This window comes from Euleptes europaea, chromosome 7 (genome assembly GCF_029931775.1).
Source record: "Euleptes europaea isolate rEulEur1 chromosome 7, rEulEur1.hap1, whole genome shotgun sequence".
In the NCBI taxonomy this organism is placed as follows: Eukaryota; Metazoa; Chordata; class Lepidosauria; order Squamata; family Sphaerodactylidae; genus Euleptes; species Euleptes europaea.
Genome location: NC_079318.1, coordinates 45,743,740 through 45,762,589, shown reverse-complemented (window position 1 = coordinate 45,762,589; position 18,850 = coordinate 45,743,740). Strand labels below are relative to the sequence as shown.

The following is an 18,850-nucleotide window of genomic DNA, read 5'->3' as shown; positions in this document are numbered from 1 at the left end:
GTAGTGATCTTAACATTTGTTTTAAGACTAAGAAGCAACTATAAATAAATATGCCTCATCCTCCATAGAAAGTAGATAATACATTCATGTTATAAAGTAATAATTCCACACGGAACATGAGAAATTAGAAAATTCTTCCTCAAGTGACTGGCTTAGATAACAGAGTGTCTGCTTTACAGAGCACTAATTTTTCAACTACTACGACATTAATCTGGAACTGGTATACAATACAGAAACTGAACAGTTAGGCTGGTAAACAGCCATGTGCATGGCTACCTGTGTCAAGTAAAAACTGGCTGCAGTTGAACAGCATTGGCAAATTTTCTTTGGATACAGGAGTCAGCCCAGAAAATTAGGGGCCATGCCTACTTTTCAGCCTTTAGGGTATCTTATTTTAAAGACCAGATGTTTTAAATATTGCTTCCACAAAAACTAATCCTGACCTCATGTGCTATGACAAAAAGCATTGAAGTATATAAATGTAGGGGTAATTCTGTTTTGTCATCAGAACACAAAGTAAAAGCTGGTATCTCACACAGACACAAACCCCCATTTTTTAAGAAACGAAGAAAGTAGGGGCCAGGGGTTAACATAAATAAGCCTAAGCTGTAAGTATTTTAAGACAAGTGATGTATAGAGAGGTTTTATGTCGTTAACCAATTTTACATTGGTATTTGTATCTGTTTTACTCTGCTTCTGAATAGCCTGTGGGCTTTAATAAAGACTGAACTGAATTAAATAAGCCCAAGAAGCTGTTAGGATCATCTTTAGGCTACTCTCAAGGATCTACCCTTCGGAGCTACAGCGTCCATTATACAGGACGCATTAATGCAATACGAATGTTGTGTGTGTGTGTGTGTGTTAAGTGCCATCAAGTCGCCTCCGACTCATGGTGACCCTAAGAATCAATGTCCTCCAAAAAGTCCTATCATCAACAGCCTTGCTCGGGTCTTGCAAACTAAGAGCCGTGGCTTCCTTTATTAAGCCAATCCATCTCATTTGCAAACTAAGAGCCACGGCTTCCTTTATTAAGTCAATCCATCTTAATCCATCTCTTCCTCTTTTCCTGCTGCCTTCAACTTTTTCTAGCATTACTGTCTTCCCATAATGTGACCAAAGTACAATAGCCTCAATTTAGTCATTTAGCTTCTAGATTCAGGCATGATTTGACCTATAATCCACTTTTTTGTCTTTTTAGTGGTCCATGGTATCCATAAAACTCTCCTCCAATACCACATTTCAAATGAATCAGCTTCCTTCCTGCCAGCTTTGGTTTGCATTTTTTTTTAAAAAAACTGGTCTCTTAGCTTAACTGTTCCTGACTGCCCCAGTCCACTGTGTCTCCATTGGAGGAAGATTTTGTCCCCAAAGCTAGTATTCTGCATCCTTCTCATTATTATGGGTGGATGGAGCTTTCTGAAGCTAGCAAAGCCCCTTCAGTTACAAGTGAGAAGGGAGAGTGAATGAGAGCTGCCTGGGAGCATCAGCAGCCAAACTAAGAGACAAAGCATTTGCTGAAAATACTAGGAGCCACAGTGAAATTTCCAGACTCCATGGCAATCCAGTCCTTGATCCCTGTAGGCAACCAAATAGGAAAATCTAGGGGGAAAACGTGTTCTTTTAGGCTGTTGATGTAACCAAACATGATTAACGTGTTCATGCAGCCAGGCATGATAGTGAAAATGTGGACTGGCTGTAGTGGGTTTATCTGCAGGTTAAATTTATTCTATCTACAGTGAGGCATGGGAATCTTTACATAACTACAAGAGAATGCCAACATATTCAATTATACTATAACTAACCCGAAACAACTCAAGCTCTAGATTTTACAGCCAAAGAGCTCAATCATAAAAAAACATACATGCACACGTGTGCATGCTCACACTACATCTCTCAACATTTTCAACACTGCTCAATATTCAAAGCAAGCCCTGTGTTAATGATCCTTGAATCAAGTAGCCATGAAAGATTAAAAAATGGATGACACCCAAGACAGATGATCCAGCTTTCTGTTCACGTACTTGTGGTAAGAAAAACAATCAAGCATCCTAGTAGCATCTTACTATTTTCCATAGTAAGTATTACTGGCTGTTCCTTCCCTCTAAGAAGAGCTCCTACAATAGTCATAAGTTTATATCAAAAGTCCCTAAGGTACAAATGGACGCTCTCTGGGAAGAAACAAAGGCTTTACAACTGTATAAAGTTCAAAAATGTTGTGTGTTCTTCTGAATGAAAATCACAGTGCTCTCTGTAATACAATACACAAATACTGAAAAGGGACAATACAATACCTCAATCAAGCTATTTCACTTAGTAATTAATAAAAAATACTGTCCACATAACTTGCTAAAAGGCTGTTAACAAAATTCTTCATGCAGATCTGCCTAATGACAGTAAATTCTAATGCCAGACATGCAATTTACCCAGAGAACTGGCTGCTGCCCTAAACATCTCTCAACTGCTGCCAATGTATTGAGAAATAGCCTAAAATATGCCATATTCCTTTCTTTCACACTCTGAAGGAAAAGAGGCACACACTGTCCAAGATGCAGACTGAAGTCTGCTGGGGTTGCAGGGCTGGGTGGTGGAGGCTACAAGAAAGGCACACACAAGCACTAAGAGAGCATAACCTGGAAGTTTCACATAAAGAGATCTCACACTTCTACAGAAAAGGAAGCTGGAATAAGAGAAGCTGGGGTACCAAAATTAGGATGTTGATTAAAAGAAATGGATTTTTACAAAATTTGGGAAGAATTAAACTAAATTTTAAAGAACATATTACGGAAAAGTTTGCAAAACTGTACAGAGACACACCTCACAGGTGGCACAACTCAGCATGAGATACACAGAATGACATGCTTACTTCCTTTGTGCAAGGCTTTACATCTAGAATTGTATAATATGGCCTGAACAGCAGAACACTTTCCAAGAGACTCCAGGATGTCACTCTCAAAATATTTTTCCTAATCAACCAGAAAAGGTTATGGGAGATGAAAGCTTGGGGGTAACTTCTGCAAATGGCTAAAAGTGAAGAACATTCAAAATTGGCATCAAGAAATTATCAGGCGCAAAATCTGTAGTTAGTATAGTTTTTTGCCCCAATTCCTTTTGTTCCAACACATTTTGTATCCAATTATGTTCCCTGAATACTAATCTATACTATCCAGAATTCCTGACGAAATGTTTCAGAAGAAACAAAAAAGCCAAAAAGAAGTGTATGGAAGCCACACAGCCACACATGCTCCTACATTCACTGGAAAGTCTCAATCATGCCAGGCTTCCAGTACAGCACACCTTCTTTCCTGGAGGCACACATGAAATAGATACAAAACAGATAAGGAGTGAGAAAAGCACAGGAAACCTTCTCGGTTTCTACTGCCCTTTCCTTTTCCTATAGAAGTCTTCAGATGAAAATTTCTTAAAACTAATTAAAACAGACATTTATACAATGAAAGCTCAAACATATAACCATCACCTTCAATACAGAGTACATTTCGCTGCTGAGAATAACTTCTGTATCTCATTGGATTTCAGTTAATTTATAGGTAAGCAAGGAATAAGTAATGTAAACTCTGACCACTTTGTTAATGTGATCACACAAACCACATACTTCAAGGCAATATTAAAATTCTTACCAGCACTTGACAGTTTTCTTTCTCTTTCCCATTCCAGCTGCTCTCTTTCTAGCTGTTCTTGGTGTTCCCTTTCCTGCCTTTCCCATTCCAATCTCTCTCGTTCTTGTCTTTCGCGTTCTTGTCTCTCTCTTTCTAGGCGCTCTTGCCGGTCTCGTTCTTGCCGGTCCCTCTCCAGTTGTTGCTCTTGTTCCAAGCGCTCTCTATCCAGTCTTTCCTTTTCTAGCCTCTCTCTTTCCAACCTCTCTCGCTCCTGCCTCTCCCTTTCCAACTCCTTCTGTCGTTGCTGTTCCTGCAGCTGCCTATAATAAAGCAAGTGAGAAGTGTTAAAATGAATTGGAAACACAAGGCTTGACCATTAATACTGAAAGCAATGAGGCAATGAAAGTTTTACAGTGCTAATTTCCTATTTGGATAAAACAATAATGGCACTCTCCAGTTGGACAATGATACACAAGCTGGGGGTCTGCAAAATATCACAGAAGGGAGAAAATCCTGAAATCGCAAGCATTTCCCCATCTAGAATTATCTGAACTGTCAGCAGCTTAAGCAGGCTAATTTCCCTCATTGTCTTCCCTTCAACTGATTCTTGGCATTCTGTGTCCTGGAACCTAATTACTTCTAATCAAACTTGAAGGTTTTTGTGTGCATGGGGGAGAGGCCTTTTAGTTAACTGACGACGTGATGTTTTTCTGGATACCTGACAACTCACCTGAAAATAGTGAGACCACTTTGTTGTCTACAGGTGGCCTGATTTTGCTGCTCTCATGATTGGCATGGGACTTCCATTCCACTCGTGTGGTCCCATTTTGACCACCCTTGACGCTGCCTTTTGTTCCACTTCCCTCCCTCCCACCAGGCTGGCTCCAAAGCCCTCTTTATTCTCCCCCTACTCTTGTTGTATTCTGACTGGGATAGCCCAGGCTAGCCAGATCTCATCAAATCTCAGAAGCTAAGCAGGGCAAGTATTTGGATGGGAGACCTCCAAGGAATACCAGGGACATGACATGGAGGCAGGCAATGGCAATCCACCTCTGAATGTCTCTTGCCTTGAAAATCCTACAGGGTCGCCATAAGTCAACTGTCATGTTTTTTTTATCCACATTGGGGAGTCATACGTGGCTACGAGATGATGCAGCCAAAGATTCAAGTTTTAGTAATATGTACAACAGGGGTCCCCAATCTTTCCAAACCTGCAGGTACCTTCAGAATTTTGAGAGGGGGTGGACTTCCTGTGAAGATGCCGACCCAGCGCCATGTCTTCTGAGTTCGCTCGGAAGAACCGAGAGGTGTTTTAAATCGGGGCTACCTTAAAAAGCCCCGTCTTCGATCCTAAACAGGGGATTGGAATGCAGGTAACTTCCTGCTGCCGAGAAGAGCGGTTTTGACTCCCAACCTCCCCCCTCCTGCACAGGGGGAGAGATGGTTTGAGTCCCGCCGGCTGAGGAGGATTTCATCGCCATAAAACGCCTCGAGGAACAGAAGCTGTGGTCCCCTTCACATTACACCAATAAATTTTACAAGCAAATGAAAGAGAAACCCCGTCTTTCAAGCTCCATGTAAGTTACTAGAATTCCTTTTGCTTACTACCAAGGATTTGAACAACTGGAATTGTTTAAAATCCAACTAAGACTTTACACCCCACCACCCAGACTTTTAAATGAACATCCTGCTAAAAAGTTTGTTTAAAACAATATAAATTGAATTAGCAGGCAAACAAAAACAACCTGGAAGATTTGAGTGGCATCGATAGCTTCCAATCGACAGCTGTAGTGTGAAGGGGAAGAGGAATATTCTTAGCTTTCGTTTTCCCCGTCTGGAAGAATCCTCCAGGAAGAGACTTCTCTAGGACTTGGAAATCAAAGAGGAGGGCCGTGCCGGTGTGCCTCGCTCTGTGCAACATCAAAATACATCCTACTCCCTGTATCAGAGTGAGAGTCACGGAAGGCTTACATCCTTGCATCTTCCAGTTCTGCCTAGAAACAGCACTAAAGCTAACAGATTCTTTCTACAACTTTACAGAATCGGTCTTCCTGCTTACATTTATCTCTGGTCGGGGAAAAGGAGAAAGCCACAGACAATTATGGAAATAAACTATCAGAAGATACAGGAAATGCTGGCTGAGCAAAATGAATTGATAAATGGACTAGTTAAGAAAAAGTTTGAACAGGTCTCCAAGCAACAAGAGCAATCAGTTGCACAAATGACTTTAATCATTACTCAACAGTTTGCTGATGTTATAAATGAGATTAAGGAAATAAAAACCCAAGTTTCACAAATGAAAGAGAGTATGAATAAGATGCAACTTTCAATTAACAACAACACGGATGATGTCAACAGGCTTAAGAAAGACATGAATTCCCAGGCACAACTAATTGATGCTATACAACTTCAAGAACAGCAAATAAAAGATCAACTTGCTATTTTGGATTTACAGCAAAGAGAATATAATCTACGCATACAAAATTATCCGGAACGACTGGGGGTTACCAGAGATGACATCATTAAATCACTGGCTGAAATATTCCATCTAAATGCACAAGAACTGAATGCAGCAATAAATAAGATATATAGAATTCCTTTATCAACACGGGTACAAGCAAAAGCCAGAGGAATTTTGATCTCTTTCTTTGACATCAGGATGAAAAATATTATCATAAAATTTCAACTGGAGAATCAACTGAGATTTGATAATATACCACTGATAATTCTCAAAGATATTCCACGTCACCTGATGGAAAAGAGAGCTGTATACAAAGATTTTACTGAATTACTCAGAAACAAAGGAATAAAATATACCTGGTTGCTACCACAAGGTCTTACCTTTACCTATAAACAAACTAAACATGCTATCAACTCATTGGCAGACGTGGAAATTTTTTTGACAGGAAACAGTGAGCTATCAACTCATGTTCTTGGAAAACAGGAGGAAGATTCTATAGGTCACGAAACACAGGGCATTGACTGTTCCAGAAAGGAGACTACTTCGAGCAAAAAAGTGATGGGCGATAAAAACTCCCGACAGAAGAAAAAGAATAAGAAGAAGGGCTGAGAAAGCAGGAAGAACATTAATTTGATTTTCAACATGGGAAAGGTGGGGGGTAGAGGGAAAATACTATAATCATTATCTTTGTACAAGATTGTATATCTTTTTTTTTAATCCTCTTTTTTCGCTTTTCTTTTTAGATTAACACATGCATTTTGAGATGAATGTATGGAGGGAAGTGAGATTTCTCTTATTTTTCTTTTATTCTTTCTTCTCCTTTTCTTTTTTTTTCTTCTCTTTTTCTCTCCTTGGTATAAATAATATTGAATATATTGGATAAGGGGAAAGTAAAATATGAAATAGGGTGACTTATAAATGAATTAGAATGCATGGATGCAAAGGAGATTTTAGATATTTTAGAGAGGGAGGAAGACGGTGGGGAAGTCAATTATTTTTGTTTGTATTTTGAAGGCATACATCTAATAATTCTATGAATTTTTAATGGTTATTTTTATTGATATAGAGGGTGTATGTCTAAATATAATGTTGGTTATTATTGAAAAAATAATAAAAATATATTTAAAAAAAAGAATTTTGAGAGGGGGGTGGTGACCACCACCCTAAAATGGCTGCTGCCGGAGGTAGAGCCAAACTCAAGATGGCTTCCACAAGAGGCAGGGCTGAACCAAAAATTGTTGTCTCAGTAGGTGGAGCCTCCCTCCTGTTGCAGAAGGGGAATAAAAAGAAATGAAGGAAATCCTGGGAGGAAGGGGGGAAAGCAGGGGAAACAAACAAAGAAAAATCTGAAAAGGGAATGGAACCACAAGCTTACCAGTCCTCCTAATCCTCCATTGGATGTAGCCGCTATTGCAGCCATGGAAAATCCTTTCATTTGAATCAGGGCAGTCAATAATGAACCCTGCCCTACAATGGCCCCACCCACTATCTAAAAAGTTCAGCAGGCATCATGACACCCATGGGTGCCACACTGGGGAACCCTGGTGTATACTTTATTCATACTGCATACAGATTGATCTAGCTCTAGATGTGACAAGCTGATCATCTTCTCTGAACAGCAGATCACCAAGATATAGATTTTTAACTTAGCTAATATGCCTCTGAAACAGATTGCAGTGGCCTAACTCCAGGAACAGGTTAATTACAGACATTTAATATTTACCATTTTTCTCATATAAAAAAATAATAAATGAGGACCTACAAAGTGGGGTTGGGAGCCAGCGTGGTGTAATCATTAGTGTTTCGAACAAGGATCTGGAAAGACTGAAACCCCAACTCTGCCATTAAGCTTGCTGTGTTATCTTGGGCCCATAACTCTCTCAATCTAACCCCACTGCACAGGGAACTTAAACACAGTATTAACTCATCATAAATCAGTCGGAGGTGGGTCATTAAATGGTATGGTACCATAGAGAAAGTCTCCTTTCCAGCTGCCACTAGCTTAATTCTGAAAATGGGACCACAGAAAGAAGGATATGTGAGGTATTACAGATTAGGTAGTTTCAAATAAGAACAGGTGATCTGTCAAATCTACTATAGTCACACCTTGCCTTCTGCACAAAGTTTTAATTTGTGAAATTGTGAAGAAGAAGAAGAGCTGGTTTTTATACCCTGCTTTTCTGTACCATTAAGGAATCTGAAAGTGGCTTACAATCACCTTCCTTTCCCCTCCCCACAACAGGAACCTTGTGAGGTAGGTGAGGCTGAGAGAGTTCGGAGAGAACTGTGACTAACCCAAGGTCACCCAGCAGGCTTCATGCGGAGGAGTGGGGAATCACACCTGGTTCTCCAGATTAGAGCCCGCGGCTCTTAACCACTACACCATGCTGGCTCTCACTATGCTCCACTGCGTATCTTAGAAAACACCTCCTCTTAGGTGCCAAAACAATCTGCTTAGAATTATCCACATCAAGCAGTGATGTGCTCCCAACAGATACCAAAACCCAGAACTGTGTGGTAGCTAGCATTAGAATTTGATGTGTTTAGGTTTCTGTTCAGACATGATGTTTACTGTGCAGCTTTGGGCAAATCACTGCTTCTCAATCTGATCTACTTCACAAGTATGCAAGGCTAACAAGCAAGGACCTCTGCAGAAGCAAATAATGCAAATGTAACAGAGGAACTGCCTTCCCATGGAGAAGCACAGAAGCCCAAGCATTTCCTGGAAGTACTGTAAAACCATTCCCGTGCTGGCTTTAATTGGCTAAACTGATGAAGCAATTTGAATTGAGCGGATTTCACCTCCCTGTTCCAACTCCTCAGGATGTCTTCTGTATTACAAACCTAAAAATAATTATTAATAACCCACTGGCTAAAGAAAGACGTCCAGGAGCTGCATGTTCCTTATCACTGTCATAGATATTGTAACATGTTTCTATATTTTTTAAATTTAAAACAACTCAGTGTACAGTATACATGGGTTGTGTGGCACAACAGCACCAAGGCTGTACTAAGACAAAGACAACTAGTTACTAAAATCCATGTTGCCACCAACAGTTGCAATAAGAGGCTGGCGGAGTGGAGGTGAGCAATAGCTAACATGAAGATTCACAAGGAGGCTGGTCATATTGGTTGGCTACTCCAATGGCTCCATCTGGAGTGTACTAGGGAAGATATACTCGCTCTGAGCCAGCTTCGGCCGGGGAGGGCAGGTTATAAATCACAAAATAAATAAAGCTAAGAGCAAAAAATAGTTTCAATGCCGTTAGGGGCACTGTTAAAGCTTTCCTAAAAATCTAGATTAATAGGCATACCAATACAAACTGATAACTTATGATGCATATAGAAAAAAACATCCAGGTTACCCAAGACTAAACTTTATTTAATGTTAGGCAAACTAGGCATTTGGAACCTATGCATATCAATCTATATATCTAATAGCAATTTGTGGCCTCCATCTGCAGATATCTAAATCCATGGATTGGGCCCGTGATGTTAAACAGATTTTCCTGCAAACTTGGGGGAACCCACAGGTTTGCAGAAAAATCTGAAATCTTAAAAATATATATTGAGAGTTTAAATCCTCCCCCCAAATAGGTGCTGGTGGCTGCTACGGATCCCAAGTGGATCCCAGGAGCTGTGGCAGAGCCCAGAAGCTGTGGAGGGCCCGGCAGCGGCTGAATCTGAGCCCAACAGCTGCGCTGCATCAAGTAAGAATGTGGGGAGGGAGATGGAATCCCCCCATGAGTCTCACAAGCTCACATTTGGTATTTCTAATAGTTTACGGGAGGAAACAAATATCACATTTTGAAAACTTAGGGACAGCTTTTTCCTCGGTAATCAATCTATCTATCTATCTATCTATCTATCTATCTATCTATCTATCTATCTATCTATCAATCTATATAGATCCAGCAAATCCTAACACAGAAGCTAAAATTAAGAGATCAAAGTGGTAGGAAAAAATAGGCAAAATATTACTGATAAGACTGCTACCTATAGAAAGAGAAGGGTAACAGATTTAGGTCTGACAATTATTAAAGAAGGGTGGAAATATTTTTATCCATCTATTAGAACTTTTACACTGTCTTTGAATCTAGAGACATACAATATAGTGTTACACAGGTGATAGCAGATTGCAGAAATACTTCAGAACTGTAAAATTAAATTTCATAATTAATTGCTGGGAATGCCAGGCAAGCTAATTTTATGCATAAGTGAATGAAATGTCACTAGGTTTTACTCTGGAAAGAAGTCTTAAATACTGTTTCTGTAATTATAACAAATAAGCTATGATTCTATCCCTGTGCAATAGTGCTGAACTTGATGAACTGTTACAAAGATGCATTCCTTTTTTTGTTTTTGTTTACTGGGGCTATGGTTATAAATATACTTGATTAGAGGACACTAGATCCTGTTAATGTATGTTTTACTATTAATAAAAAAGATCACCTACTCATTAAAGATCAATTGCCACACTACATTGTATCATCTAGGTCCCACTTTCATGTATGGATACATGTAACAGGATTTGTGGTTTTGCTTCTTGATATGTACCTGGGACAAAAAAAAATCCATTGGTTCCCATATACATATGTACTTTACATATGCTTGAAATGTAAACTTGCAACAATGTAAATAGCTCCTGTGCAAAAACTAATCAAATACTAAGCATTTCATTCAAAATACTGGTTTAAAGTCCCTCCATTGCTATATAACATTGTGATTGCTATATACACTTATTTGTTGGTGCAACAAGTCTTAGCACCAAGCCACTGAACATTAAACTTTTTAACACAAACCATCTGTTTCGCCAATTCATACATTTTCCCCATTTACTAACATACCGAATTTTGAAAAGCAAGAACCAATTTCTTTGAATCAGAATGATCTACCAATAGAGGGCAGCAAAGTCTTACAACATCAGTTCATTTACAACATTAAATGGAGCCAGACATATCACCCATATGTAAAGAATGCTTACATCAGCATAGCTGTATGTCGTGCTGCAGGCAGAAAGCGAGGGCCAGAGGCTCAAAGCGTAATCTGGGAAGCAGTCCAAGGTCATACATGACTCAAGTAGAGTCCAAGATACCATTACAGACAAGGGCAGTTGGCGTGAGTCAGGGTCAGTCCAAGAAGTCAGGATACCAGGAATCTGAAGTATAGCAGGGATACAAGGCCAATATATATGGAGGTTGGTGACGAGATGCTTGCACAACAGCCAAGCGTACTTGATGACTTAAGTAAGCCGGGGGGGGGGGAGAACCAGCTGTTGTTTGTTATCCCATCTGAGCATTCCCTGCCTGGTCAAACTTATTAATCTTATCACTGTCAGCAGGGAGTGCTCCTCGCTGGGCCTGCAGTCTAGCACTCCTTTGCTCATGAAGCTGTGCCCTAAGTCTCCTGTGCCTTTGCTCCAGCAGCTTTTTTTTGGGGGGGGGGCTCTCTGGTGGCACTGCATGTGGCTGGACCTCTGACACAGGTGAGTCTCCTGTGCTGGGTAGCTGTAGAAACGGGGAGGACCCATCTTCCTGAGGCTGCATCTCTCTTTCATAGCCTTCAGGTTCAAGGTCTTCGTCTTCTGAAAAAGCCCCAGCAGGCTGACCCATGATCGTATCCTCCCTCACAGCCCTCCCCTCCGCATCCTTGATGGGCCGAGACCTGGTTTCTGGGGGTAGGCATGGTGGAAGCAGCGTAGGAGGTCTGGTGTGTGGAGGTGGTCTATGTGTTCCCAGGAGCGTTCTGGTCCATATCCTTTCCAATCTACCAGGTATTGGAAGCACCCCTGTCACCTCCAGGAGTCCAAGATTTCAGCAACCTCATATTCCTCCTGCCCATCAATGAGGACTGGGACCAGGGCCGGTGGTGTGGTGCACAATGGGTACAGAGGAGCAGCTAGTGTCGACCGGGACCGGTGGAAGACTGTGTGGATGTGGAGCATGGGGAGCAGGAGCAGATGGTACACTATGGGGTTGATCTGTTCCATGATGCAATAGGAGCCAATGAACTGGGCTTCCAGCTTCTGTGAGGGCCGTTGGCTTTGGAGGTGCTGGGTGGACAGTCACACTGCTTCTCAGCCATCCCAACTTTCAGGTCTTTGTCGGATCTGTGCCTTCGGTCTGCGGCCTCCTTGTACGCTTGTTTGAAGGGCTCTAACTGTTCCCGAAGGACCTGGTGGAGTGCTTGCAGTTCCTGTATGAACCAGTCAGCAGAGGGGACGGATGAGGCTGGGGTAACACAAGAAAAAAAACGGGGGTGAAGTCCAAAGTTGCCCATGAATGGGGTTTGCCAGGTGGACATGTAAATGGCATTATTGTAGGCAAACTCAGCTAGAGGCAGTGCAGCGGCCCAGTTGTTCTGCTGGTGATTACTGTAACACCCAAGTACTGTTCCATGGTGCCATTTGTTCGCTCCATCTGGCCATCCAATTGTGGGTGATGGGCTGAGGACAGGTGCACTGAGTCCCCAAGAGGGTGTGCAGGGTACGCCAGAAGTTCATACGAACTGCGGGTGGAAGACTTTAGGGAGTGTAACAGAACTCTGGCTACTCTATCAGACCACTGCCCTAGGATCGGATCCTCCATGCTGCCAGCTGGATGTTCGGAGGGGAGTGGGATGGGTCCTTCGGTAGGTGGATGAATTCCCTGTGTGCAAGGGACAGGAGTACCGCAAACCACGACCTCCTGGGCCAAAAGGGCGTGATCACTATAGCACTGGTGAGGTCGTGACTGAGCTTGGCAACTACTCTCTGAAGCAGAGGGAAAGGCGGAAAGAGATAAAACAAAGCCCCGTTCCATGTTGACTGAAAGGCATCGCCTAGAGAGCCTGGGCTCGCCCCCGCCCTTGAATAGAACTGTGGACACACTGAGTTGAGATGTGTGGCGAACAGATCTATTTGTGGGCGACCCCATAGGTGGAATAGGTGTTGGAGGCAGTGCGTGTCTAGAGTGATCTCGTGCGCCTGATTTGGATGACGACTCAGGGCGTCTGCCAGAGTGTTGCTTGTGCCTGCAATGTGTATCGCTACAAGTGTCACTTGATGAGCTATGGCCCATTCCCAGATGCTGGTGGATTCCCTGCAGAGTGATACGGACCGTGCGCTGCCCTGTTTGGTGGAACTGGGCGGTGGAACTGTCTGTAGCAATCTGAATGTGATGTCCTTCCAGATAGCCTGTAAAGGAAGACAGAGCAAGGCGTATGGCACGAAGCTCAAGCAGATTTATGTGTAGTCTAGATTCTGATGCAGACCAAGTGCCCTGAGCCCTGAGATTATCACAGTGAGCCCGCCATCCTAAGAGGGACGCATCGGTGAAAAGATGTAACTCCGGGGAGGGAGGGTGGAAGGGAAAGCCTGAAAGGAGATTGGTATCCCTAGACCACCATTGAAGAGAGTGTATGACATATCTCGGGATGGAAAGACGTTTGTATTGAGGGTCTATGTTAAGTCTAAACGCCCGGAGGAACCAACTTTGAAGTGGGCGCATACGCAGACGCGCAAACTCCACCACAGCCGTGGTGGATGCCATGAGACCCAGTAATTTTTGTATTTTAAGGGAGGTCTGGAATTTATTCCTGGTGAACCGAAGTACCATAGCTTGAATGGCACGGGCCCTTTGTGTAGAGAGAAATGCTCTTGTTTTTGTGGCATCCAAACGGGCCCCAATGAACTCTTGCACCTGGGAAGGGACGAGCCTGGATTTAGAGAAGTTGACTAATAGGCCTAGGTTATCGAAGGCCTCTAGGATTGTATCGAGCTGAGTAAGCAGCCCTGACTGCGATGTTCCTACCACCAGCCAGTCGTCGAGGTAGGGGAAGATTACACAACCTGCGACTGCAAGGTGAGCTACAACCACTGCAAGACATTTGGTAAATGTCCTAGGGGTCGTAGACAACCCAAAGGGTAAGACATTGTATTGGTAACATCTGCCGTTACACTCGAACCTCAAATACTGCCTACAGTCTGCATGGATAGCGATGTGGAAATAGGCATCGCGCAGATCTAACACCACGAAGCACATATGTTTGTCTAGAAGGGGAAGCACTTCCGGTAATGAAAGCATACGGAACTTTCTGGTTCTTACGAACTCATTGAGCTCCTGGAGGTCTAGTATGGGACGCTTCCCCCCCTTCTTGTCTACAAGAAAGAAGCGAGAATAAAACCCGCAAGCTTGGTCAGCAGGGAGGACTTCAGAAATGGCCCCCTTGGAAAGGAGGGTGTCGATTTCTTGCAAAAGTGGCTCAGGGACCGGTGATGTAGAGCAGCCTGGGGGTCGATAAGGGGGTAGAGCATCGAATTCGATGAAATATTTAACCTTTATTATTTTCAACACCCAAACATCATTTGTGACAGCAACCCAGGCATTGTAAAATGCAGACAACTGGTCTGAGAAATACACTGGAACCTCTAGTCATGCCTGCTTAGGCTTACTGAAACCACCAGGGGACACTCTAGGCCCTTTGCGGCCTCTAGGTTTGTTGTGGAACTTCCTGTCCTGTTGAGGACGTGGGAACGAGGGGCGGAAGTTAGATTGTTGAAAAGCCCCCTGGAATCTATAGGGGCGGGAAGATTGAGAGGTCTGACGGCCAAAATACCGCCGCTTCGAGTCGGGTGCCTGAGGAGCAATACCCAGTGACCGTGCATTTATCTTATTTTTCTTTAGACAGCCAAGGAACGTATCCGTTTGGTCACTAAACAGAGATGTGCCTTTGAAAGGAAGGTCTTCAATGTGTGCTCGAGTGTCATAGGGGAGTGCAGATTGGCGAAGCCACACATGTCTGCGGATGACTATGGCCGAAGCGATGGCCTTACTAGACGAATCTGCCATGTGGCGTGCCGCCGTGAGCTGTTGTATTGCGAGAGACATGCCCTCATTCTGTATGGCCTTGGTCGAGGGCTTCTGGTGGTCAGGGAAGATGGAGATTTGCGGGGAAACCCTATCCCAGAGAGAATACTGGTATCTAGCCATAATGGCTAGGAAATTAGAGATGCGCAACCCCACCACGCTAGAAGTGTATATTTTTCTAGCAAGGGCATCTAATTTTCTCCCTTCTCTATCCTGAGGGGAGGAATGCACTCCCGATCTATATTTCCCGGGAAGCGCCTCCACCACCACTGAATTAGGCAGGGGGTGCTGGTATAAAAATTTCCTGCCTTCTCTGCAGATTTTGTATAAATTTTCCACCCTCTTTGAGGAAGAGGGGACAGAAGAGGGTTTAGCCCAATTGGCATGAACCACCTCTAAGATACTCTTCATCATAGGTAACGCCACCGGTCCCGCATCCGGGCAGTGGAGTATATCCATAATGGAATCCAAGGGACCTGAATCATCAGGTAAAATAAATATTAAGGGCCTTCGCCATACGGATAAGCTGTTCCGCATACATGCGGATGTCCCCAGCAGGGGATATCAGTTTAGAGTCCCCCACAGTGTCCTCCAGAGAGGGTTGTGACATGCGGGATTCTCCATCTGATTCCAGAGACACCTCGGTGTCATTCTGAATGGGCAATGTCTTTCGACATAGAAGGAGATCTGGACACAGAAAGTCTATGACGAGACTCTTGCCTTGGACGGTCAGGATGGTAACATCAGGATGGCGCGACGGATGGCGTCGTGAGTTGTGACTGGGAGAGCGATGATCCCGATGATGAGACCGTGAACTATCGCCCCAGTAGGCATGTTGACGTCAACGGGAATCCCTCGACCTCGAGCGGGTGGTATGTCGACGTCAACGGGAATCCCTCGACCGGGTGCCTGATCAACGATTGCGGCGACCGGCTGAAACTTCCTAATACACGGAAGGGGTAGTCGAGCGTCGGCCTCGAGAGGATCGGTGTCGACAGCTCTCTCGACGTCGAGATGAAAATCGGCTCCAAGAGGGATATCAGCGTCGATGGGAAACAGGACTACGTGGAGAGTGACTGCGACGTGCAGATCTGCACGTGGAAGCAGAGCGACTCCGACGAATGGAACGGCTCCGACTGAGGCAGATTGACTCCGACGAGAGGCAGATCGATGTCGACGAAGAGATCGGCTCTGACAGGAGTCAGATCGGCGTCGACAGGAATCAGATCGGCGTCGACAGGAAGAGAATTGGCTCCGACGAGCAGATCCACTTCGACGAGCGGCTACCCGACGATGTGATACAGATCGGCTCTGACTGGCTGAACGGCTCCGACAAGGGGATTGACTTCGACGAGGAGCCGATTGGCGTCGACGAGACTGTGACGGTGTCGGAGTAAGGGATCGGCGCCGAGACGTTTGTCCGGGCTCGATGTGCGATGATCCCTGGGGCGAAAATGCAGGGCCCTTATCAGCAGCCGAATGAGTTTCTGTAGTGATAGTGGATTGCGGCTGAGCAGCCTCAGATTGAGCTGCTGTAGGCTCCGATACATAGCCAGTCTCGGCATCGGGCCAGTCCAGCGATTTGATGGCAACCAAGGGCACGTCCTTGTAGAGCTGGATGAGGTGTTGCTCCATCAAGACTTTGACCTCCTGGGCCCTGCTCGGAGTCGAGGGGGTAGCCAGGGAATGAGGAGGAGAGTCCTCAATGGTAATGGGCTGGCGCCCAGCGACGTCGGTGGCGAGAGATGCCAATGGATGGAGAGACTTGGGTTCTAGTAAGGCGCTGAGGTGATGCGGACTGCGATCAACATCGAAGCAATCTTGGGGATCGCGAGGACGACCGGCGACGGAGTGATCTAGAACGAGACGAGCGCCGAGAAGAACCACAGCCACGGCCATCTTGTGCCGCCGGCGCGATAAATTTAGCCGGTTGGATGATCACCGAGGAAGGCTTAGCTCGCTTGGAAGTCCCTCCCGCCGTTCGTTTGGAGGCTTTGGACGAGGGCCCTGGTTCGACCGACTGACCTTGAGATGAGGTTGAGGGGCCTACCGACAAATCTAGACGAAGGGACTCCTTGTAAAGGTGGGAAAGAAGGCGAGTCGAACGACCCCTCAGGGCCTTCGTGGTGAGTTTAGCACAACTCTTGCATGACGCAGAAATATGGCCTTCTCCCAAGCACAACAGGCATTCTTTATGAGTGTCTGATTTCGCCATTTTCGTACCGCAAGTGGCACATTTCTTGAAAAGTGGAGCCTTTCTTGACTCCATTGCTCCAGCAGAAGCTAACACGTTCTCTCTCCGTGGCAGCAGAAAAAGAACTGGAGGGAAGAGTACTCCTTCCCCCTGGGTCATGTGACCTCTGGGCGGGAAGGCTGCATGCCCTGAGGGGAGGGGGAGCACTCTCTTTTTAGATTTTGCTAGAAGCTGACAAATCTTATCCGTGGCTGGCCTGCGCCTGCGCAGTCCCAATGGGGGACTGCATAGAAGCCACGCAGATGAACATAAGGATATTGTTCAACCTGACTGAGTGCATTCTCCTTTTTTTAAAGGCTACTGTACTAACCCGTAGCAGGTAAAGACTTGGATAAGTGCTAAGTGGAAACTTTACAAACCTTATGAGACCCGCTGTAGCACAGAAATCTGTTTGTGTTATTTAAAAGGAAAGCACGAGCCTGCAGATTAGGGAAGAAAACAGGTAGAGCATTTGTGCAGATCAAAGGGAAGAGATCAGCTTTGGCAAGACACAAAGGCCAGGGCAAAAGCACTGTCTTGCTGTGATGAAAAACTTCAAGATGTGGGTTGTTCCACTTGCCTAGCAAAACAAGAGGAAAACTATTTTAAAAGATAAAAACTACAGGCTTCAAGTGGTTATGGACCCAAGGTCCTGTGTAAGCACAGAACCAGGGATAAATTCCTAGAAAGAAAAATGGGGCTTCTACAGGAGGGTGCAGTTGGGTAACAACTTTCAAAAATAGCTTCACTAAACAGAGAACAAGCCATTTTGAACTTCAACTTGAAAAGTGGTAACAGTCACCTGATAAAACTTATATAGAAGATAAAGCAAGACCACTGAAGGTGTAAAATGTAATCCAAGAAATAACAGCAGGAGAAGTAATAGCAGGATACAAGTTGCAGTAGCCAGCACAGGAATGAGGAATGGTCCTAGATGTCAAATGTCAATATACATGAGGCATCAGTAGTTTGGTTGGCGTCAAATGGAGGAACAAATATTGCAGCAGGTGATATGCATGTGGCTGGAGGTAAATTAGTACGGAAAATGATGACTTGTCATCATTCTGTCAGCCCCACTTCACAGGATTGTTGTGTGGATGACATGAAGTAAGAGCCATGTTAGTTGCACTGAGCTCCTTGGAGGAAAGGTGGCTAAAAGGTGGACATGACAGTTGTTCTATAAAGCCAGCATTGCTTTCAACATCTTTTTTTCCTCAGTCACAAGCTATTTCTGGTGTCCTAACCTACTTTTTTTCTTTTTTAAACACAATATTGAATTCCCAGCTCATATTTCTAGGGAATGAAGAGACAGTAATTAAAAAAAAAAAAAAACACTGAACACTTAATTCCTTTTCTTAATTAATTTTAGGTTATTTAAACATCTGTTCTCTTTATACATTAACGTTCATACACACACCAAAACTGTGTGCCATTAATCACAGTAGGCTGGGTCCAAATGTGTCCTTGTGCAAGTAGAAGGTGTTTCCGTTCACAAAAGAAGGGGAGGATCCCATTATTTTTATGGTTTAACTACGTGAGCTGCAGCACCCCAAGATGCATCCTACACTGCTCCTGATATCTCTTCAACTCCCATAAATATTTTTATATGGTACAGGTGGTAGGGCACCGAAGACAGGGAAAGGTGGGAAAGATCCCTTGTACAAGTAGAGCCTGACTTGTGGTTCTTTGAATCCAA

The 18,850-nt window shown here is 44.1% G+C and overlaps 1 protein-coding gene across 4 annotated transcripts in view; it reads right to left on the bottom strand.

Moving 5' to 3' along the window:
• ENAH (ENAH actin regulator) overlaps positions 1-18,850 on the bottom strand; it is a 130,556-nt gene that overhangs the window by 24,514 nt on the left and 87,192 nt on the right. For all 4 annotated transcript variants that reach the window (XM_056852811.1, XM_056852813.1, XM_056852814.1 and 1 more), the window contains one exon: positions 3,636-3,934. In XM_056852811.1, coding sequence (XP_056708789.1) covers positions 3,636-3,934 — 299 coding nt within the window. The remainder of the gene's footprint in view (positions 1-3,635; positions 3,935-18,850) is intronic.